The sequence below is a fragment of the Pyrus communis genome, chromosome 17 (genome assembly GCF_963583255.1).
Source record: "Pyrus communis chromosome 17, drPyrComm1.1, whole genome shotgun sequence".
Lineage (NCBI taxonomy): Eukaryota > Viridiplantae > Streptophyta > Magnoliopsida > Rosales > Rosaceae > Pyrus > Pyrus communis.
In genome coordinates, this window is record NC_084819.1 from 2,993,134 (window position 1) to 3,017,244 (window position 24,111).

The window sequence follows — 24,111 nt, forward strand, 5'->3', positions numbered from 1 at the left end:
TGTGGTTGCAAAACAAGCAAAGAAACATTAGACGCCACCTGCGATTCGGACGAAGAAGCTGATGACAGAAAGAGAGATGGGCTCGGACGAAGAACAACAGTGGGTCCCATTCAAGAATAGGCCGGAATGGTCGGACGTGATTCCGGTCGAGCAAGACGACGGTCCGAACCCGGTCGTCCCGATAGCCTACAAGGAACAGTTCACAGAGACGATGAACTACTTCCGAGCCGTCTACAAAGCCGACGAGCGATCGCCTCGCGCCCTTCAGCTCACCACCGAAGCCATCGGATTGAATTCAGGAAACTACACCGTGGGTTTCTAGTCTCAGTCCCGCTCTCTGTATCATTTTTTTCGCTTTCCAATTTTGATTTTTCTGAGATTCGTTTGCTATGTTTGGTTGCTGAGAAAATCTGGGAAATTGGGATTTTGTGCTGCTGGCATTAAAGCATCATTTTTTTTTTTTAACTTTCTGTCTTGAAATACCCAGAAATATTTACTGGTGAATGGTGATTTTCCTTTCCATTTTCATATCCCTGGAGGATTTTTACGTTTATGCTTTGTTTGGTTGCTGAGAAAGTTTTAGTATTTTGTCATTCATTAGGAGTTGCTGAAAGATCATATTTTTAGTGGGTTTTTCTTCTTCTTTTTTCTTCCTTTGATAGGCTTGCAGGACTTTTCGTATTGTTTGTTTGGTTGATGAGAAAATCTGGAAACTGGAATAAGAAAACTCTACTTTAGTAGTTGGGTAGATTTGAGATACAGTAAAGTTAATAGTGAAGCTTTCTAATTGTTTCGTTTTTTTTTTTTTCGCCTCACTTTGTAGATATGGCATTACAGGCGCTTAATACTGGAGACCCTTAAAGCTGATTTACAGAATGAACTTGATTTCACCGATCAGATTGCGCAGATTAACTCCAAAAATTATCAGTTGTGGTCAGTTACAAGTCTCTTTATATGTTTCCAACGGAACTTCATATCGATTGGCCTAAATGTTTTTGTTTATGAATTTTTTGAGATAATTGTTTTAAGTCCAATATGTGTATCTCATATGGTGTTCAAGTTCTGTTCTACTATGCTTCTGTTTCGTGATTTTTTATAAAGCCGGCTTGGCATACACATGATCTGTCCGATAGGCTAGAGAATTCTGGCAATGACATTGATGTAGGACAGTTTAAGTTATCACTTGTAAGGGATTTGAACTTTCTACCGCAATTGCTCATTAGGTAGTAATTATATGAAATCTTCAAGGAATCTGGACAGCGAATATCGTCATGTGTCAGTAGTATGTAGTTTTTTTATGTTTGTGTAATCATTTTCCTTCTTTATTTTACATCAGTAGTAATTACTCAATTGATGTAGCTTGGATTAAGCTGCTTTACAGCTCATTTGAAAGATTTTTTGAAATGGCTGAAAGCTTTTTTTTTGTGAAATTGTTTTTGGGACCCAAAAACATTTTCCCAAAAGCATTTTCAGTCATTTTAAAAGCACTTCCAAATGAGTCCATAGTCATGAAATGAATCTATCAACAAATATTTCCCCTAAACATCTATGAGACTGAACTTTGTACACGTACCTCTTGTGCCACTCCATTAATCTTATTGCTGGTACTTGCAGGCATCATCGGCGGTGGGTTGCTGAGATATTGGGAGCTAATGCTACAAGTGCGGAACTTGAGTTTACAAAGAAGATACTCTTGGGTGATGCTAAAAACTATCATGCTTGGTCTCATAGGCAGGTTTGTTTCTTTGTCTGACTCCGGTATGCTAAATGCATGAGACGATTATTTTAAAGCATTTATTTTTGTTGTTTGGATGAGCACCTTGAGCACTATTGCTCTTAGTATGTATTTATCATTTGGTTTACAAAGGGGAATTTGTTCTCATCCATTTTTGTTTTCAATGCAGTGGGTTCTCAAGGAACTTGGAGGGTGGGAAAATGAACTTGACTATTGTTGGGAGCTCCTTGAAGAAGACGTTTTTAACAATTCTGCTTGGAATCAGGTATGCATAGATTATGAATGTCCTTTTACCTGCCATCTGTTCCTAAGTTCTGAGTCACATAGTTCCAGAAAATAAGGTTACATGCAAGTCTTGAATGTGTAGTATTAGGTTAATTGCACATACATATATGTATTGTTAGACTATCTCACCGTTGATCTATGTTTCCGCTTTCCAGTGATATTGTTGATCAACTGCTTTTGAAGTTTAAGCAGTATTGTTGAGAGAGATTTGTGTATTTGACCGCCGTATCTTTTTCTGTGACAGAGATTTTTTGTCATTACAAGATCTCCACTCCTGGGAGGCCTAACAGCTATGAGAGAGTCTGAAGTGTCTTATACTCTTAAAGCCATTGTAGCCCACCCAGAGAATGAGAGTTCATGGAGATACCTACGAGGGCTTTACAAAAACGACAACTGGTCTTGGGCAAACGACCCTCAAATTGCTTCAGTATGCTTGAAGGTTTTAAGTGCCAACAATGATTGTATCTTTGCTTTGAGCACACTTTTGGATCTCATCCGCCATGGTTTCCAAGCAAGCAAAGAGCTCAGAGATGCTGTGGATGCTATAAGAAACTCAAACTTGGTAGAAGCAGAATCGGACTTGACAAAAACTATTTGTTCACTCTTGGAAAAGCTTGATCCGATAAGAGTTAACTATTGGAAGTGGCGTAAGAGCATCCTCTGCGAAGGTGCTAAATAGTAGAGGTGACTGAATAGCCCGACTTTTGTGGCACATCCCGTCGATTAATTAAATGTTCTAGTTGAAGTTGAGGGCAGTTTCATGTTTGTTTCCATGGATATTTATGTTGTAACGGTAGAAAACCTTTGACAAAAGAATTAAACCAAAATGATTAAGGAAAATTGATACCACACTTGCATTGTCACTGACATGATAGCAAATTCTTATTGAAAATTTATATGGTACCTGACATGTTTTTATCAGGTTGCAGAGGATATTTTAGACTAAGAGGAAGGGGGAGGGTTTTAACTTGAGACGCAGTGAGTTGAGTTGAAGGGGTAGGCCCATAATGTTTTAGCCTCGAGTTGCCTATGAATTCTCGGAGAGGAATCATGCTCCTCGTAGTTCAAACAATTTTAATGATTGAATGACCCATTAAAATAAAAATTTCTGGGACTTTGGTGTTCAATACCAATTTTAATTTGGTTTTGGTTGCGTCTAAAATTTGGTACTAGATTCCTACATACCATTAGCGAGATCAAACCGACGTAGTTTAGAAATGGTTTTTCGAAGTGGTTTTGTTTTGGGGGTGCAGTTGTATCTCAAATTTTGCACCAGATTGCCTGCATAACCTCTTTGTGAGGGATCAAATGACATGTAGTTTCAAAAATGATTTTGGATAATATAAAATTTGGTTCGAACATTCGTCATATGGAAATGATAAAAACTTTGACCTTAGATATGAGTTATACAAATGGTCCGAAAGTTCTTTCACAAACATACTTCCAGTGACACCCTTCCCTAGTTTACACTCCCCTTCCAACAAAATACAGAGGAATTAATCGCTCTCCGATCAATACAACTTACCTATAATACGGGGTGAAAAGACACAACTTCACCTTGGCTATCCAAGCATCCATGAGATTCTTCAGGACTGAGACACGTACAAAACGCAGACAGACGCAAAAATGATCTGTTTCCCCTCTGAGATTCAATTGTCAAAGCTTCTTGTTCGAACCAGACTTCTTTGACTTGGATGACGGACTTGAAGCCTCTTTGAATGCAGATGGGCAAAACTCGCTCACACTGCACAATCCACAACGAGGTCTGAGGGGAGTGCAAATTGTCTGTCCAAATCCTACCTGTTCATATATATAGAAGAAATGCATTATCTTTTTGAAGAAGAAACAAATTTTTATTGCAAAGAAACAATAAAATACAAGAGCGGACCAGAAGTCTGCAAAAGCACAAACAAACCAGGATAAATAGCAACTTCACCCTGACACTCAGAAACTACAAAAACATCACAAAACCAACGCATCACAAAACTAACTAATAGCAGCTTTGTGGCAATAGCAATAACAAAACACAAGGCTATATATAGACAAAACGAAATCAGCCCTCAGCTTGTTTTTCTGTGGAGATAGAGATGGAACATTCAATAAAATGTCATTAGACCAGAATTTCACCCGTTGGAAAAGTGAAATTATGACGGTAAGATCAAATTTATAGATCATGAAGAATATCAACCAATTATTTTTTATCCTGCATATGAGTACTATTTAAAAATGTTGAAGCAATAACTTCAAATCAAAGACTCAAGAATTGTCCCTTCTTAACCCATTTCAAGTAGATGGTGTGATGACAGGTTACCCAAGTTAAGTAACTTAACCTTTGGATGGATTCTTATAGCATATTAAAAATATAAACGTCAATATGCAACGAGTTCACCAAATGCAAACACATGTTCGCACTATGAGTACAAGCTTGTGTCAGCATGTGTCTACACTTGTATTATGTGCAAGTAATTTGTAAAAGTTATTTCAACATATCAGTGGTATTAGCGTAGTGAGCCATGCATACCAAAAGAGGGTTTATGGGGTCCCATTCTTCCTTCGGAAGCCACAATTGCAATGCCTCTCTCGTTTGCTCAGGAGTTGAAGTTTTCTAGCAAAGCGAATAAAGATTATCCATTAATTCCATATTATCGTAGTTGATACTTCAGTAACTCAATACAGTATGAATTTTTTCAGAAAATTTGTTTATGAGAATGAAATAAAGTTGAGAGCCGACTTTAGTACACCATATGTGGTGCTATCACAATAGATGCATTGTACCTGTTTTTTTCCTGGCCGTGACACCCACCCAAGCCTATTGCAAATGCGGTGCACATGAGTATCTACACAAATACCTTGAACATCGTTCCAACCAACATTCATAACCTAAGCACAACAAAACAGAAAACTTTAAGAACCTAAGATGACATGCTAATTTAAATAAGTGAACGCAGCCCTACCAAATGAGCCATCTTAGGACCTATTCCTGGAAGTGAGAGTAGCTCCTCCAACGAGCTAGGTATATCTCCATCATACTTTGTGAGACAAATGTTTGCAACTTTCTTTAAGTTACTAGCCTTCCTTGTATAAAATCCAACCTACATATACAGAATTTAAAAGCTATGGTTGAAAATTCATAAAGTTGTTAAGCAAATTGAAAGAACTACAAATATAACTTTACATAGGTACTAATTATTTGGGTTTACCCCCAATATTGGACTAATTCTTGCCAAAGAGAAGGTTTTTATACCATTTTTTAAAGTGGGAATAGAAAAGAACATACCGGGTAAATCAAGCTTTTAATGGTTGCTTCATCAGCTTTATCAATGGAATCAGCAGAGAGCAGATCATTTTGAAGTAAACGCTGAATTGCTCCTGCAATCCAAAAAGACTATTCAGTGGAAGAAAAAAAAAATGTAAGTAAGATGCAGAGTAACCGAGAAGACTTTACGGATTGGAAGATAAGGAACATGCACACTTTTGGGACCAATAGATTACAAAGTTGTATAACATCTAGATTCTTCTAAGTTATGCTTACTAGATCCAGTAGCTATCAGCCAACTTTGTCATGTAAGAGTGAAAGACGGAAAAACTTTCCAGACTGTTTAGTAGGGCAAGTGTCAGAGTGAAAACAAACAATGGTAGAAATAAGATATCAGTTTCTTTTTCTCATTGATTCCATTTAACAAGAATGTGACACCCTTCACCTTTTGACCATGTTTCCAGCCAACGTCTCACCAGAGTTCTTTTGAACTATCTTCCTAACTAGTTACTTTTAGGTATTTATCCATCAATGTGGGTAGGTGGGGTAGTGGGGGTCTGTGTAATACAGCTATGTATGGTGGACCGGATATGCTCACTACTTCAAATAACCTTCAAGCTTGACAAAATGATTACCTGGCTAGCACAAACTTACCATGGTTAACATGATCCTTTGTTTGGCTTGACAAGAGAGAGGACACCAAGACAGCAAATCTTCGTTCCTGATTTTATTTTGTTTTTCACAGCATGACATATATTCATGGAATAACAATCAAAAGGCATTTTATCATGTAGCAAAAGTTTGAAATATTCACAATTAGGAATTGAAAAAGGTGAAGCTATAGTTCTGGACGTTTCTAGATGTTAGGATCATGGTTATCAAGGAGTTACTATATGATTGCCTTTAATAAATTATTTGAAGCCGTAATATAACCATGATCCAGAAAGAAAGAGTTCAATCTAGTAAGATTCCAACTTAAAATCTTCAAAACTCTATCCAACCCATTTTCATTCTACTTTGCAGTTACAGAAATGAGGAGACTGATACCTTGGGAGGAAGAGAACTTCCAGCTTTCTCGCAACCCATACTGTCTACTGGTGCATCTTCGGAAGACCTCATTTTGCGAATCCCATCAAGGACTTTCTCCCAGTTAGCAGGTGGTTTACCTGTGTCAACTGAAATGAAAAATTTAAAGCTTACGATATATTTTGACGATAAACCTATTGGGGCATCCTGACAATTTGTGATGAGAATCGTGATAATTTATGAGGGTAAACTTATTGGTGGCATCAATCTAAACTCTAGCGACACTATTCTGTTATATATATATATATATATATATATTCATTTTCACACTTCATCAAGATAAGTCTTGTCTTAGCCCAAACAAAAGAAGAAATGAAATGGTCAAGAAAGAAAATAGCACCCTGCGATAAGCACAACACTCAATGTATCATTTTAAAATGATAAATGCATGAGTGCTCGCAAAGCAATAACATTTTATAGCTACGGAACAAATTCAAATTGCAAACGATTTCTCTAATAATGCATTCACTGGAACAGAATGTACTTCATAGTTCATAACTTTCTTCAATTTGACATCTGCAAGCAAGAGCTCATTTCACCAGGAAGCCGAAAACATCTAATCATGTGTTGTCAAAGATATACTTACTTGAATTGATAGAGGTATTCACTTTTTTGTATGCGAATTCTTCAATATCAGGTAGGACAGCCAGCTGCAGGGAAGGAACTGATCATAATACATACAACAGTTCCTCTGCAAGATTTTACAAATATGAATGGTTGAGCTTCAAGTTTGCATACATTACTGATGCAATAAATGCTACTCAACCTTCAGCAGTTGGGTATGGCTTTCGTCGAGTTGCGCATCAGTTTTTGGAAGTAAGAAATGGGAGCTATGTTTTTAAAGTCCAACTAGACGCAAGATGTAACCATTACCCAGTAACATGGGCACTAATTCACATACTATATTTCATAATAACTCGATTACTTTCACTGCTCAATGTCACAAAAGGTAATAATTCAGTGTATCCTAGCGTTAAAAGTTTAACCTTGCTAATATAAAGTGAGGCTTCCTTTTTGGGATCTGAATACCAGACAAAACAAAATGTTGCTATTTGCAAATGATATGAACCCTTCTGTAAACGAAGAGAACGGGAGAAAATGAGGGAAAGAACCTGCAGAGGGGAATGTATTTATTCACGTAACTGCTTGTTCCATGTGGTCTTACTGAATTCAGCATTTGGTACGAAGGTTAGAGACTCAAGTAACAAATAAATTACACAAATAATTAAGGGCTTGTTTGGAACTGCTTTTAAAATGATTGAACGTGCTTTAGAGAAAATGTTTTTAAGTTTCAGAAGCACTTAAATTGCTTCCTGCAAAAGAAGCACCAGTTATGTTTTTCCTGCATGAAGCAATAAAGTGTTTTTCCAGGATTCATTTCCATTTTACTAAGGGCATTTTCACCAAAAGCGCTTTCAACCTTTTAAAAGAACTTCCAAACAAGCCCAAATTTCTTTCTAAAATGAACTTGTGATTGTAGTACATAAAAACTGGTTAGCTCTTGAAATGAAAAAAGGGCGAAATGAATAAATCGAATGAAGTTCAAACCAGAGTACCAATTGAACATGGACTTCCAGATACTTAGAAGTTGGAATTCAAAAGTAACCACATCCAAACACAAGAAATGCACTTAAAATATTAAAATTTGAAAATGTACATCCCAAAAATACCAACTTTTCCAGTTTTGAATATACACCTGAACAATTACGAACACAAAATCTAGCTCAAATTGCAGAAAAAAATTATATCAAAGCTGAAACAACTCCAAATGATAAATTCATCAATTAGAGAACAATTAAGGGAAAAATAAAAACCCCATATTTCGAATTACTGAAATTAAATTCTCACTTTCTGGGCAATGGGTTTTGCTTCAAGCTGTAACTTTTGAACTTCTTCTGTCCTTTTCACTCTCTTTCTCCTCGAAAAAACACGAAGCTCTGCTGCTGAACCATTTTCAGAGCCTGAAATTTCCAAAACAAAAATCCAACATTAGAACAAAAACATATGAAATTGGAATAAGCATTGCATTATTATGGTAGTAATAATAAAAAAAAGATTAATCAAAGTAATGGAGGAGGGCAGAGAGAGAGAGTTTGAGGAGTGACCTGGGTTTGGGTCTGGGTCGGAAGTGGGTATCTCTGTTTTCGATTGAACGGGTTTGACAGAGAATCTCGTTTTGGACATTCTGTTGAATTGGATTCCAGCGGTTGCAAAGCCGAGGGTGGAGGGGCTTCTCACACGGACATGTAGCATTTTTTCAACTTGGTAAAGTATTTTTGGAAGGACACACTTCCCATGTAGGAAAATCCTAGGTACCTTAATAAAAAATGAGAACCGCTATTTATTCGATCCGCTGGCTGAACGTTACAAGGGGTGTCACAATTAAAATGAGCGGTATCTTTTAATATAATATTTTATCTTAGACTATTGATTATTGATTAAGTTCAATGAATGATCTTGATTGTTAGATAATGAAAAAATTTAAGATTATCTTAGACTATTGATTAAGTTTAAGAAATTATCTTAACCGTAAACGTTAAAGATTATCTTAGACAATACATTAAGTTCAAGGAATTATCTTGTACTATTGATTATTTTTTATTTTTTTCAAACGAGATATCTATATTTATGGCATCCTGCATTCGTTTTTTCTTTCATCAACTTCACCGGTTCTTCTTGATAGCGTGTTCTTCATCTTCAAATCGAGTTCCCACCATTGACGCCAACTTCTCAAGATTTCATTGTGCGTTTTGTGCTTCCTTGTCTCCATAACTACGCTCTTTTGATCATCTTTGTCTTCACAAATCGAGTTCCCAACTATTTCTGCCATCTCGTTTAGGGTTTGTCCATTTGAAGGTCATTCGCCGTAATTTTGTTTTGCAACATCGAAGAATACTCTAACGACGATGATTTTGGTTACAGTAGAGAGTATAACAATGATGATGCATCGTACAATGAAGACTACAATGATGAATGATGGTTTTGGAGATTTTGACAAAGGCTTGTACAATCATGATAGTATAGATTACGACAGATATCTTAACAAAAGGAAACCTTTTTTCAACTTGGATGATTATGTATAGAGTTTTCTTATTTTACATGGTCTTGTTGTTAATATATTTGCCTTGAAATAATGCAGCTGCTCGTGCTTGGTTGTGGGCTTAAGTATCCCTCATGATAATTTTTTGTTAGTTTTCCAATTAAATTTCTTTTTTTATATGTTTTACCACATATATATGATTTCTAGCTTGATTTTGGTTTGAACTGAATAGGTTGGAGCCCCTGTTCATGTTGGTTTGGTTGCTCCAATTGATCTCGACCCATCTCAGACCTCTTTCTTCCAGGTGTGTGATAATATCCGTTCACGTACGGTAGATGCACATTTCACCACTTTCACGGCAGATGCATGTCACATTTTACAGGAGTTCTGACTCGGCACGTCTCATATTTCAGGTGCTCAACATCTCACTAAGATTAACAAGGGCACCGTCGAAATCATTACCCCTGTCGAACTTATCAAGAAGGGTGACTTGGTGAGCTCTTCTGAGGCAGCCCTCCTCGCACAAGCCATTCTCATACGGTCTTGTCGTCCAGACTGTGTATGACAGTGGTTTCCGTCTTCAGCCGACAGGTGCTTGATCTGACTGAGGATGACATGATGGAGAAGTTTGCTTCTGGTGTCTCGCTCCATGGTCACTTCACTGGCTTTGGCCGTCTGATACCCCACCCTTGCAGCTACGTACATGTTCCTCCATGCTTACAAGAATGTATCGGCAGTGTCTGTTGCCACCGAGTATAACCTCCCACAAGCGGAGAAGTCAAGGAGTATCTCAAGGTACTGTGCTAGCCCCTGTTGCAGCTGCTGCTTCCGGAGGTGCTCCAGCTGCTGCTAAGGAAGAAGAGAAGAAGCCTGAGCTTGTGGATATGGAAGTTACATTTGCGCGGTGTAGGTTCTTGCCGGGCACAATTATGTTTTTTATGCTGTTAACGTTGGATATAAGTTTTTGGTAGGGTGGATATTTTCTAATTGGCTTAATTGTAGCAATGGCCTTTAAAAGTTACCAATAGTTTTTTTTTTTTTTTGAACTCTCATATTAGTTTTTTTAGTTCTCGAACTTATGTATTGAACTATTGGCCATTTCACTAATATTTTGTCGTTAAATTTAGGGGTATTTTAAGAACTTTCAATTTTTTTGTTAATAATGTGCAACACATTGTAAAGTTCAGGGATGATTCATACTCATCCCGATTCCCTATTAGTAAAAAGTACTCTTTATTATTATTATTTTTATGCAATGATATTCTTTATTAATACGAAATTTGTTATTTTTAAACTCTCAATAATAGAAATTGGAAAATAACATATATTTACATGGAATTTAACTTATGAATTGGAGGTCCCAAATTACAAGTTTTTTTCTTTAACGTGAAAATTCTAAATTTATATATATGTTTATGAATCTAAACAAGTGAATTAGTGCATATTAATTTATAAATTTTGACTTTTATTGAAATTTCAAGTTTATTTCCCTCATCCAAATATAGTGTAAGGTTACGTTTGGTATGTGGAAAGAGCGCTTGAGAATGAGAAATTCACATGCCTTGTAAGTTCATACTTGAGAAATGATTTTTTGGCCTATAATATAAAGCCTTCTAACTTCCTTGTTATTCACTTTTATGACAAGTATGCCCTCATTGATAAGGGAAAATATCCATTATAACCCAAATGCGGCTTAAGGGTTGGGAAAATAAATTAGTAATGAAGTTGCTATTTACAATTAAGATCTCTCACCTACAATTAAAGAGGAATAACACTGGATCGTAGTTGTTAAAGCTGAGCACTTTAAAGCCTAAACAGTGGAGCCGGCCAAGGAAAGAACCCAAGAAGCCCAACAAGAGAATGCAAAGCCAACTCCATTGGGCAATAGCCATGTGGATTGGCAACAAAACCAATCCAATTGCCTCCTAAAGTGAAGCCAGCCCATTCGGGCAATTGGGCTGAAGGGGAGCTCATGGGAGAAGTCAAGTGCAAGTCTAAGGGCCGAGTGTCAGCCACGTTATAAAAAATTTTGCTTCAGGTACATGCCCAACACGCGTGTGGGGGCGCATCTCCAACAACATTTTAGACAATAGGGCTCGTGTGGTAGCCCACTCAGTAGCCGTTGCTGGGAGCAATGTGGCTTGTTGTACGTCATTGGATTTTCAACGACTTTTTTTTCTGGACCGTCGGAATTTCAACGATTAAAAAAAAAAAAAGCAAACCTCCCCCAACGGCTAAATGATGTGGCACATCCAAATCAATGGTCCACATTTTTCGGCTCTAAATTTTATTTTTTTAAAAAAGAAAAAGTCAAATATGCTACATTTAGGCCACATGTCACGATCTAGATTGTTGGATTTCATTTTTTTTTGTAATCCAATGGTCCAGATTAATTAAGTTAATAAAAAAAATTCAAAATTCAAAATCCTAAAAAAATTCAAAAAAAATTTAAATACCTTACCATTATCTTCCACCTTACACCACATTTCCATATTTTCAAATACTTTTAATCACATTCCAATCTTTCTCTCAAAGTTTTCATATACTTTTATTTGCAAAAAAATGGCTAATGATGCAAGTTCGAATTGGTCAATGATTGAATTCAAGCTACTCATTGATTTCCCACAAGATCCTTGAAGAAGATATCGTAAGAACTCAAGATTTATAAACTATGAAGTATGATAGAGATTTTAAGAGATTTTGGTTTTGGCGTGTGATTTCTTAGGGTGGAGAAAAAAAGAAGAAAGAATTAGGTTGTAGATAATGCAATGTGGCACGCCGTGATTCGCTAAAAATCTTATTGAAATATATCCTCAAAGATTCTAAACCGATAGTGACACGTGGCATGACATGATTGGTTAAAAATCTTATCAAAAATCTATCGTCAACGATCCTAAACAGGTAACGACCTGTGGAGCGATGGAATCGGATAAAAATCTTATCGAAATCTATCACCAAAAATTGTATTTTCGGATAATGACACATAACATGATGAGATAGGTTAAAAATCATATCCGAAATTACAAATAAAATTATTTTTTATTATTTTATAAAATAAAAAAGATACTAATATTTTAATACAAATTGCCTAGGCTATTCAATTTAGGAGCGGCGATGCAATAAACAATTATTATTCATTAAAGGCAATTACTATTCATTTGAGTTGATTGAATTGCCTATAGCCATTAAGAGCCTTTACACACTGGAATTGCTCTAAGGCCTGAGGGGCCTAAAAAAGGACATGCCCGAGCGCAATGGCTGACTGTTCTTAAATGTAGTCAACCATGGAGCCCATTTATTACTTTAATTTGTTAACTTGTAAGTTTTGAGTGATAACATTTTATCGACCAAGGAGCACAAATGTTTATTACTTTAATTTATGGGAGTTTTAACGAAAAGCCCACGGTACTGTTCACTTTAACAAAAAATCATATTTTTACACTAAAAAGTCAATCATGATACTATTCACTTTATTCTTTATTTTGTTCTTATCGTTAAAACTCAAAATTTTCAAGCCATTTTCATTAGTTTTTCTTTAATTTATTAACCAATAAGATTTAAGCGTTAACACAGTGTTTATTACTACATGGGAAAAAGTTGCTTAAATCAATAGGACGTAAATTGCAAATGGTGGATTGATGCGATGGTTAGAACATTGTTTGTAGTAATGTAATTAATTTGTGACAAACACTTATCACTAATACAATCTACTGGTTTCAGAAGACATTTTTAGTGTGTAGAATATATAGCACGGTACAAGTGTTACAATACAACTAATTAGAAATTTATTTTTTCAAATATCTAACTATTGATATTATAATATTTGATGTAACAGATAGTATTTTTTGATGTTTTCGGCATATAATTGAAAAATCATATTTTGTTATAATAATAAGACGACACGAGGAATGTAGAAGGTTAAAAGACAAGATCAAAGTACGAGTAGGAGAGTAACATTTCCCAAGAAGTAGATAAACGTAAAACCCTCGCGATTCCCAAGGAAAAACTTACGCGGTCCCAAGAAAAAGGTAAAGAAAATTCACAATGTCGGCGGAGGAGGACTGATCTTTCATTTCTCCTCGGACATCGGCGCTGTCTTTTGTCCTCTGCAAATCTCGAGCTCACTTTTCAGACAACCTAAGTTACCTTCTTTACCTGCCAACTGGTAAAAACCCTTGTAAAAAGCTTATTTCTTTTTTACTTCTCAGCATTTTCCCTGTTTCTTTGGCCCCTTTGGACAGTGTCAGATACACTTCTCGCATACGGTTTGTAATTGTATACACACACACATATATACATAATGTATACGTATTTATCTGTATATATGTTGATCGGGTTTTATTTTTTTTATTTTTTTTGTCGTTTTGGTTAGTGGTATTTTTGGCCTGATCAGAATTTATCAAGATTTTGTTTTTTAACCTTCTCGTTTTATCCTTCTCTGTAGTTCATGTTAAAGAAAAAACTGTTTAATTTCGGGCCGTTTGATAACCATTTGTTTTTAGCTTTTAGGGTTTAGACTAAAAGCCAAAATTTGAAAACTCGAAAGACTAGCTTTCTTTGTTAGTTTTGAGAAACTAAACTAGTTACCAGACAAGTTTTCTGTTTTATGTTTTTTAAAAAATTAAAAAAAAATTTGAAAACTGAAAAAAAAATGGTTATCAAACAGCCCTTAGTCATTTTTACTTTTTCGGTATTTAAAGCTTTTATGCGAAGTTATATTAGTGTGTTTTGTAGTGTTTGCTATGGTTGTTCCTGTGAATTTTTAACATCTATAGGTTTTGGAGAAGCAATGTAGTACGAATTGTAGAGGTTGCTTGTGGGAAGAGATGAGACTCTATACTTAATACATGTATATAAGGGAGAAAAGGAGAAACTTTAATTTTTGGAGCTTTTATTGGAAATTCCTTGAGTATCCATGCCTGTTGCGTATGTGCAACTCGGTGCAGGTGGAGATTTCCGATGTAAACCTGATGTGTTCCGGTATAGCCGTGAATTTGATAACTTTGAAAGTTTCCTTTGGTCCCAAGGAATTATATGTATTTGGTATTCTGTTTGTTTTTCTGCCTGGCATTTTATGAGAAGACTGAGTTTATGATAAATTTCTAGGTGGTGAGCTCATTAGTGGCATACATTTATCTCCAAAACAGATGTCATTTGTAAAACTGCATCTGTTAGTTTTCTGCATATATCTGCATTTTGGCATAAGTTTTATACTGCTTGGTTGTTAAATTTCTGTATCAATAATTATGCATGAGCATATACATGGAGGTGGAGATTCTTCCATAGAGCTTGTCTGTCACATGGTTTTATCTTTTTCTGTTTTTTCAGAACACAGTTAAAAACCTAAGGGCAAGTGGTGGTCATAAAGATTTCTTCGAGCCATGGATGATATGAATGTATGTCCAACTGAGGAGGCCATTCAGGCTTTTTTGGAATACTTGGTTGACCCAATACTTTCACCTAAATCTTCTATGCGCGATACACCGTCGTTATCTCAACAAGAATCAGTTGCAAAACAGGTTTTGTTCTTACTTCATCTCATAACGCATGTTTGTTTAATTAATGAAACAATGTTATCTTTTATTTGTGTGAAAGTTTTGTTGATTAAAATATCCGTCTAGGATATTCTTCTCATAGTTTGCCCGCTGTGTAAAGTTAATTTCTTGGACCTTTGTTTAGATGGTAGACTTTTTATCCAGGGCTGCATAACTTTGTGTGACTCTTTCTTTAATACAGTCTCCATTTATTACTATAGAAATGTCTTGGAAACTATAAGGGTTCATAAATGACAATATCCAATTAATAAAATTTGCTATATATGGTTTTTGATCATTTTGTATTCTACGGGCAATTTACTATTATTCAGTAAACGTATGCTTCTGTTATCATATTTGATGGAGTAGATAATAGTTTAGATCATATTTGGATGGAAGCACATGAACAGACTGGAGTCACCTTTAACTATTTAACGAATGAGTTGGTCTTGAGTTCTAGGAGCAGGAGATGTACAAGAATTTGGCCAAACATCAAATCTCCATACAAAGAATTGGGTAAATTACATGCACCTGCAATTATAAAATCAGTTAACAACTTACTTTGCCTCTGAAAATGTTTTTCCCTTAGGTTCATGCCGTTGTGTTACTATACAACTACTACCACAGAAAGCAATGTCCGAAGCTAGAAGATTTGAATTTTGATTCCTTTTGCAAGTTGGTTTCGTTTCTGAAACCAGCCTTGATGGTTCATATGAAATTCATGCAAAGCCCCAACGACACTAAATTGAATGACCTGGAGAAACAACTTTCAGTGACGGAAAAAGCAATTGTGGATGCATGCAGTATATCTCTAAGTTTAGATGCATTAAAGGATGTTCCAAACACAGAGGGATGGCCAATTTCCAAAGTAACAGTTCTTTTAGTTGACTCCAAGAAGGAGAACTGCTTTTTGCTATTCAATTCCATTACCCAGGGGGTTTGGTCAGTGATTGAAAAAGATTTAGATGTCTCTGTCCACAGTCCGGAAGATAAAGCGGTGGAAAAACATGTACACAAAAACAAAAGAGTTATTGGAAAACCTTCAAGAAGAGAATCAACAACTGATGAACCTACTCTCCGAAAACTTGCATATTCAGCAGTTAGTGAAGCTACAGGTATGCAAATTTCCTAAAATAGTACCCTTGTAAATGAGTGAACCTCAGGGAAGCCCTCTACCTTTCTGTATCCAATTGTTGAGGTAAACATTTACTGACCTGTGCAAAGAAAACATTAAGAAAACAATAGGAGGTTGAATCTGAAGCAGCTGTTTTGTTTTGTTTTTTTGTTTTTTTTTTGTTTTTTTTTTTTTTTTTAACTTTCTAAAGGATTAATCATCAGTACACAACTCCTATTGCAGAATCTAAAGGTGCATCAAGATTCTGATAAACTATTGTATATGATATATGATGCTTGACGTGATACATTTGAACCATCTATGCCCACTTCAATGAAATGAATCCAATTGTTTTTGAATAAGAATTCCCTATGCACCTTATCACGATAATGAAAAAAATTAATTGGGGTAACCACCATTAGATGTGGATCAACATTATATACGGTTGTGTTTTCCTTGCCTTAGCAATGCATATTTCTCATAACATTCTGTATAATATCATTTCAGAGTTTACTAGCTGTCACTGATACTCAATGTTGCTAATTGTGTGGTCTTCTCTCCATCATTAATCTTTTGGTGCTGTTACTACAGCTCATCAAAACCATTTGTGATGATAGCCTGGCTTGGTTATGCTTAGGGATTGTTGCTTCTAAAATGTATCAGTGGAGTATGGTTTCTATATAGAATTATGCTGAAACAACAACTAAGTATCCAGATCCTTGTTTTTAGGACCATTTCTTCCAATTGATTAACAGATTAGCTGACAAATATGATTTTTTTTTTAAATGGAATAGGTATTAATCAATCTGATCTGCTGCTTTTGGAACGCCATTTTGTATTTTCTGTGAGTAGCAAAAAGGCGGCTGCTTGCTTCTTTATACTTCAGTGCACCAAAACTGTCAGTGAGGGTATTATTCCAGTTCCTATTAAAGATGTTATCGACAGGTATGGTTCTACAAACACCTTTCTTTATTTTGTATCCACTGTGGCCTTTTTAATGCTAACATGATGTCTTTTATAATGAGTAGTCTGCAGGGTCCTTTGGTCCAAAAGAGTTTCGGCAGCTGGGCAGTTACGCCAGTCGTTGAGTACTTCCATGTGCTTCCTTATGCTGGGACTTTGTTAGACTGGTATCCCAGGTGTGTATTTTATCTTCATATATTTCGTAGCTTTATTTATTTTTGATATATAATCAACTGGAAACACATTCAGTTGGGCATGGTAGTTTTTGTGTGTTTTTGATATTTTTTTCATTTGCATTCCGAACATTTAATTGAAGATTCAGTGCTGAAACTACTTATAATCCTTGTACATTACATTTAATAATTAAGAAATTTTTTCTCATATGCTTTAAAGAAACATTCTTCAGAATAAAGTATATTTGGCTGTGGTTTACTATCATCCAACTAATATGTTGGCTGATATTAATTGAAGCAGAAATCTTGAATAAAGATCAGACAAGAAATCTCGTAATTGATAGAGTTGATTCTAAAGAGTAAATGTAGATTTTAGGCAGTATATTCATAGCAGTCAATTTAACTTATTGTACTTGGTTTTATACTTGATTTAGATGGTTTGTATTGCTATATATGTCCTCCAATTTAGAGAATAACATAATCAAGAGGAATTACTCTGATTTCGAACAAAATATCAGTGTGTATTAGTATGAGACTTCGGGACACTAAGATGCATAGTTCGTAATAATATTCTTCCTTGTATTCTTTTTTATATATATACTTTTGAGGATTTACCCTTGCCCTACCCCATATACAAGGCAAATTATTAGGAATGCGGGTTTCGAAACAATTTTTTAGGTCTTAGTTACGCAGCCTTGACATGGTACCACATAACTTAGGTACATAACTGACACACAACACAAACTAATGCAACCTGTTGGTATGGGATGCATTGGTACATTAATGTTAGCTTCCAGTCACTCTCACGTTTGGATTGTCTATTCCTAAGTTTGTGAACTTTTAGCCTCCTGTGTCCTTGTTTTGTAATTTTTTTTTTGTTATAGGCATAGAAACAAGCAAACATTAGTGCTTATTTATTGGGTAACCTTACCCAAACACATGATGGCGATTAGTGATGAAACTGATGGCCATATGGACTTTTGTATTTGATTTAGAGATTACATAACATTATTTCTTCAAATTGTCCTTTGTTTGCCTGATGTGTTTTTTCTCCCCTGTAGGAGAGAATTCTCGAATGGTTTGCGAGATTCAAGCCTAGGGGATGGAAATATAATTTTAAACAGCTGTGAAAGGATTGGAAGACCTAGCAAGCAAGAAGTTCATGAAAGCCAGGACAAATCTCCTGTAAATGATGTCATGATAGAGAATCTTGAAGACAACACAAGTGTTTCTAAACCTAATCCCCAATCATTCAAGGAAAAAGATACAACTGGATGTTCCAAGAAGAGTTTGGTTGATGCCTTCAATGGACCTCAGAAAATGGAGGCGGGTGACACTTTCATGGTCCCACCACAGAATGATCAAGGCTGCAAGAAGATTTCAAGCACCACTCAAGTTATCGATCACCATGTGGAGAATCTTGAAAATAAAACAATTAGATATAAACCTCAACCAAGGAAGCAGAAAGATACTGCTGGATGCTGCAAGACAAGTTTGGCTAATTCTCTCAATGAACCTCAGAAAGTTGTGATGGATGACCCTTCCATGGTCCCCTCACAGAATGGACAACACTGTAAGAACACTTCAAGCGCCATTCAAGTTGTCAACCACCAAGGAAAGAGGACATCCTCTACCAAAAGTGAATTACATGGCTCAGCAAGTAATGCTAAGGTACGGTTGGAGTTCTTAACCCCCTTCAATTCCAGCATTGTTCAACATTTTTTCTTTTTACACCTTATATGTTAACTACTTCCCAATGAGTTCTAGTATAGAGTCCTACTTAGAAAGAAATTTTAGTTTGATGTTAATGTTGTGGAGATATGGGACTTACTAGCTTGAGGTTCATAAATCTGCAAAGTTATTCCTTGCATTTTCTTTTGTTAAAAAAGAATTGGGACGTAGTACATTACCCTTCTATTATGTTAATTGTCATATTCCAAATCAAAAATCATCAAAAGACACTTCTCAACTCACTATCACTTTAGTTACTTGAAGTTAAGTCTAAACCAGTGTTTTAAATATTATCAGAAAACAAACTATTAAAAGGTGAATTTGAGGAGTTACAAATTTGATTCATTTTGTTGGAAGGGTTTTATAACTTGCAAACTATAGACTGTAGAGTGTCCATATGATGACATTTTCATGAACTTAATATTCTTGGGTTCTATATATATTATAGTACTCAAATTGTTGTAAGGTTTATTATATAAAATAAAATCTTCAGTTTCATTTCCTTGGGCAGAAAGGGGTCACCTGTTTTTGTTAACCAACCTTTTACTTAGATTTAAAATATTTGATCAAAGAAAAAAGATTCCAAGATTTTAAGGTACTTGAACACACTTCTATGTTTGATTGTCAAAGGAGTTATTGTTTCATCAGGACTGGAATCTTTAGAGTTTGTACCTAGTTACACTCCTTTGCTTTTAAGTTATTTCTGTATCATCTGATATACTGTTGTTGGGTGGGCAGGTTGAGGTGGTGAACTCGAAAACAGGGCCATTCAGTACTGACTGCGGAGTTGAAAACCTTGTTTCTGGAAAGGAGATCTGTACCATTAACGCGTTTGATCAAAATGGTGTAAGTGGTCATGCCTTTGTCACCTGTCAATCTGGTTCTCAAGATCTTCAAAAACTACAGATTGCTATAGCTTCAAAAGGAAACATCTTGTCACAAACTGCATTGGGAGTTCTTATGAAACGGAGGGATGATCTGGTAATAATTTTTTTTGTTCCATTCGTAGTCACTTTATCCTCTTGATCTATTAGGAGGAGTTCCTTCTAAATAATCATATACATACGCATATAACTCTCTGAAGTCAATTAGTTATCCATAGATTGCTGGGATGTGGGATGTGCATGTGAAGATTGTTGAACAAATTATTCCAACGTCCAGTGGACTTGTGTCCTCTCTGATAAAGATTGTTGGCAGTAGCCTCAGCAGAAGTGCATTAGTGGTTTGGCACCACTGAAGTTACTACATTCCAGTCACATCTACCAAATATGAATGACATTCTGTTTGCATGAAATGATTTCTGCACTCCCTCTTTATCTGCTTTATACTACCCCTCCTGTTTCTAGCTACATGATTGAATAAATCAACAGTGAATCAGGGCACAAAAACAAGCGGGAAAGTCTGGGAAGACAAAAGGGGAGTGTGAAAATTATTTTCCTTTGTTTGAAATTTACATCCTTCAAAGTTCAGTGTTGTACATCAGTTCCTCAATAAATTGATTTGGTCAAATATGTAAGAGGCCGACCCCACTTAGTGGGATAAGGCTTTGTTCTTGTTGTTAGTAAAATATACAAGAGACTTGCTTCATGGACCTAGCAAATGTTGTCTTGCGTTCCATTGGTCTTATGTTGTAGCATATTTGCTTTACTAGTTATACCTTGATCTAAAGTAAATCTTTTTTCTATTTCGATTCATTTGCTTGTCCATGCAGTCTCTTCAGCAGCGCAAATTAGAGGACGAGATTGCTCAGTGTGATAAAAAAATCCAGACAATTTTATATGGTATTATCCTATTTTAAGTTTTTTAAGGGAATTGTTATTAGCACTCCAAAAATCCCGTTGTGCACTCCTCACAAGTGTATTTAATTTCTAAATATAAAAAATTTAGAATGCACAATAAGATTTTTGGAATGCCAATAACAGTTCCCATTTTTAATTATTTTATTTATATGTTTATTCTTTCCCTCGCCCTTTCAGCCTTATCATTTCTTTCACTTTCTATTTTACACACTAAAATGTACTATTTTGTGTACGAGAAAGTCCAATCATTACAACTTAAATTTAATTTTTTTTTTATTTATGTTTGATGTCATTTTAATTTGTGATAGTGTACATACATTTTCGGCGACATTTGTGCATTGATGATGTAAAGAAATACCATAACACAATTAACTTCATCTGTGCATAACTTTCGTTAAAAACAAAATTTTAAAATCATGGCAGCTCATGGAACAACTACATATACCCAATATGTTAATTGCCTTGTTCCTCCTACTTATTAAACAGATAATTGAAGCTGATGCCAAAATAGTGAACTTTCAACTGGCCTCAAATTATGATATAGACATAATTTATAGACCACTTCAAAAAACATATCATCAAATTTAAAGTTGTTGGCACATAGTCCACGCCAATTAAGGTGTTTGCAAAAACCTTGTTTGTAACCACTTAAAAAGTTTTAAAAGTGTGTTCCTTGTTTGAACTTCAAGCTTAGCACACTTTGGGCTTCATGATGAATCACTGTTGTCTTTTTTTCATTTGTATATTGATTGGTAAAGACAAGACTTGGAATTGCAAGGGCTGTAGCTTATTCCACCCACATCTTTAGAGTTAGGGCTCCTTTGCAGTGAGTGTAGCTGATCTGTACTTGGGTTTTTGTTTTACTGACTACCATAGGTGGGGAAGATGACTTGGCTCTAAAGCTAGATTCCATAGTAGAAGCTTGTAATGATGCATACGCAAGAAGTGAAAGGAACTGTAGACTGCATGAAGATCAATGCTCTCCTCAAAATGTGAAGAGGAAGAGGTTGTCAGAGGCTATTCTCAGCGTGAAAAATCCATGCCAGGCAAGTTCTACTGTTGGATTCTATTTTCTTTCACATTGCATATGTCATTTGAGACTCGAGACTTATAGGTTCTTCATCATATGCATTCCATTTTAATCCTATGTGAGACATCTACAGGGTTTTTTTTTTTTTTTTTTTCATCCGATAAACAAATTCTGAGTTCTGACCATAAGGACAAACTGAACAAACAAATTTTGAGCCATTTCGAACTCAAACGAAGTATAAGATGTTTTGCGAGTTATTTGTTGGGTGTTTTCCCATGCATGTAGTTATTCATTGGTACCTTTTGTGCTTTGTGGAGGGAGAAAGGAAAAACTTTTGCAGGACTTTGGAGTTTTCGAATTTTTTTTGGGTTGTCTGACTCTGGTTACAAAGCAATAGCAGAATCCTTTTATTGTTCCTAGAATATCTTGAGTGGTTAGTGGTTATTTTTTTCTTCTGCGTTGTGCTGGTTCACTGGTGTGTCCCTTCCTGATGCATCACTTCCTTGGTTGTTTGGTGTTGGTTTGAAGTTCTGAAGGTTTTCGGTTTAGTTGATGTGGCAAAAATCTGTTTTAGTTTCCTGTTTCTGAGAAGTGAAAATACCACACAAGGTTGATTGTAGCTTGTGAAGCTCAGCGTTTAAAGAGTTTGTTGTCAGTAACTTTCTTCCCACGAGGCATGAGAAGGGATGACCTTTTAGATTTTATGGCTTCCTTCCTACCTATGTCTGTTACCTCAAGTCCTCTTCAGTGTGAAGCATGTCAGTTAGTCAAACATCATGGTGTTTCTTTTTTTGTCTAGTTATTCATGCTGATTTTTGGTGTTGATCTCGAGATAAAAGCATGTTGGGTATTTAGTTTTTCTTTATTATCACCTTTTTGTTATTGTTCCAGAATGGCTGAGTATAGTCTGAAATTTGAACTGTTGTGTTGCTATTATTTTTGCTTTTATGAATTCTTTGAGCATTGGAACTGCTGTGGAATTCAACTTATAAACCACCAATGAGCTCTGCACTGTCTGCTTTGGCATTTTGTCCTAGTTGATTTCCAATGTAGGGGTCTATAGCGCTTCGATGAAATCTTCACTCAATGGTATCTTACACACGTTATTTCCTGCACCCTCTTACAAATACTACCACCTACCTGGCAGGAATTGGATGGTGCTTGTTATGACAACAATTGGATATTACCAACTTATCGTGTATCTCCATCAGACGGTAAGATCATTTTCATTTAAACCGATTTTAAACAGGGTGATTTTCCTATATGAAAACAAGGATGACTTTTTATGTTTGCTCACCACTGATCTAGTAGTTGTACCTGCACTTTGTGTTACAAGGAACTTTTGCTTACTATATAATGTGTGATTGAGTTTTCCGTTTAGATATATTTTAGCAATGTACTGAAATCCCAAAACATAAAGATTCAAACATTAAAAGTTGGCGGGTCTTCCTTTCGGCTGTTTCTACCTGTGTAAAGCTGTTGATTTGACTAGAACTTGCATAAGTTCGAAAAACTGATTATTCTGAATTCTGCAGTACACTGTTAATTCTGTGTTTTTGAAATTTTCTTGTTGATTTACCTTATGCCTAGAAGATCGTCACAAGAATTGTGCATTAGAAGATTGATTTACTGCTATGCAGAGTTAAAAACTAATGTTTTAATTGCGTTTGAAAGGTGGATACCAAGCTGACGTTACAGTAAAAGGGATGGATTTCGAGTGTTCTAGTGTGGGTGGCCTGTGTTCGAATCCTCGTGAGGCAAGAGAATCGGCTGCAGCACAAGTATTGGCAAAATTGCAAAGTAAGGCAGGGCAGGCATAGAAGTTCTAAGGTTCTTCGTTGACAAGATAGGAACTGCATTGCATTTGCACTCACCATAACTTCTAGTAGGTTTTTGTTGTGCTTCAGTGAAGTTTGGATCGGAGCAGTAGATTGTTTAACGTCGTTGTTTGACTATTGAAAATTTGCTTAGCCTCTGATCTGTGTCGTGTGGATTGTTTAACGTCATAGTTTGAATCGGAGCAGTGGATTGATTTGAGGTTTCCTAAACCTTCCGATGGAAAATTATCGGAAACCTTAACAAACTTGATGTTACTCGACTTTTGAGATTTATGTCAAACAAGTCCATTGTCTCGTGTTTGACGTCAATTCAATGTTAAGTCGGATGTTAGTGTTAACTGCAGAAAGACTGGACTAACAAGTCGAGAGGCATTGCTTAGAAACCTCCAACAAGAGTTGACAGGGAAGAGATAAATTCCTGTACTTGAAGACGTTTGGAACGAAGATGACACATTATGGAAAAAATTTACGAGTTGTTTGTCAAAACTCAATTTTGCATCTGGAAAGTGTCATAATTGTCAATACTC

At 35.8% G+C, this 24,111-nt stretch overlaps 3 protein-coding genes and 1 pseudogene across 3 annotated transcripts; 3 read left to right on the plus strand and 1 right to left on the minus strand.

Annotated features, from left to right (window-relative positions):
* On the plus strand, positions 1-2,866 carry LOC137722962 (protein farnesyltransferase/geranylgeranyltransferase type-1 subunit alpha). Its single transcript, XM_068462096.1, has 5 exons — positions 1-310; positions 824-933; positions 1,615-1,735; positions 1,905-2,000; positions 2,265-2,866. Exons 1-5 carry the CDS (start codon positions 62-64, stop codon positions 2,697-2,699), a joined length of 1,011 nt encoding a protein of 336 aa, XP_068318197.1. The 5' UTR covers positions 1-61; the 3' UTR covers positions 2,700-2,866.
* A 472-nt stretch (positions 2,867-3,338) lies between these two features.
* LOC137722888 (endonuclease III homolog 1, chloroplastic) lies at positions 3,339-8,652 on the minus strand. Its single transcript, XM_068462000.1, has 10 exons — positions 8,468-8,652; positions 8,211-8,323; positions 6,949-7,012; positions 6,324-6,451; positions 5,931-5,997; positions 5,298-5,389; positions 4,975-5,112; positions 4,796-4,900; positions 4,542-4,625; positions 3,339-3,820 (listed from the first exon to the last, which is right to left on the minus strand). Exons 1-10 carry the CDS (start codon positions 8,613-8,615, stop codon positions 3,677-3,679), a joined length of 1,083 nt encoding a protein of 360 aa, XP_068318101.1. The 5' UTR covers positions 8,616-8,652; the 3' UTR covers positions 3,339-3,676.
* A 676-nt stretch (positions 8,653-9,328) lies between these two features.
* LOC137723238 (large ribosomal subunit protein uL10y-like) lies at positions 9,329-10,373 on the plus strand (annotated as a pseudogene).
* Positions 10,374-13,385: 3,012 nt separating this feature from the next.
* LOC137723548 (uncharacterized) lies at positions 13,386-23,983 on the plus strand. Its single transcript, XM_068462746.1, has 11 exons — positions 13,386-13,567; positions 14,731-14,921; positions 15,526-16,051; positions 16,845-16,995; positions 17,079-17,189; positions 18,248-18,857; positions 19,656-19,898; positions 20,629-20,698; positions 21,593-21,762; positions 22,894-22,960; positions 23,421-23,983. The coding sequence occupies exons 2-11, from the start codon at positions 14,784-14,786 to the stop codon at positions 23,564-23,566; spliced, it is 2,232 nt and encodes a 743-aa protein (XP_068318847.1). The 5' UTR covers positions 13,386-13,567; positions 14,731-14,783; the 3' UTR covers positions 23,567-23,983.
* Positions 23,984-24,111: the final 128 nt, after the last annotated feature.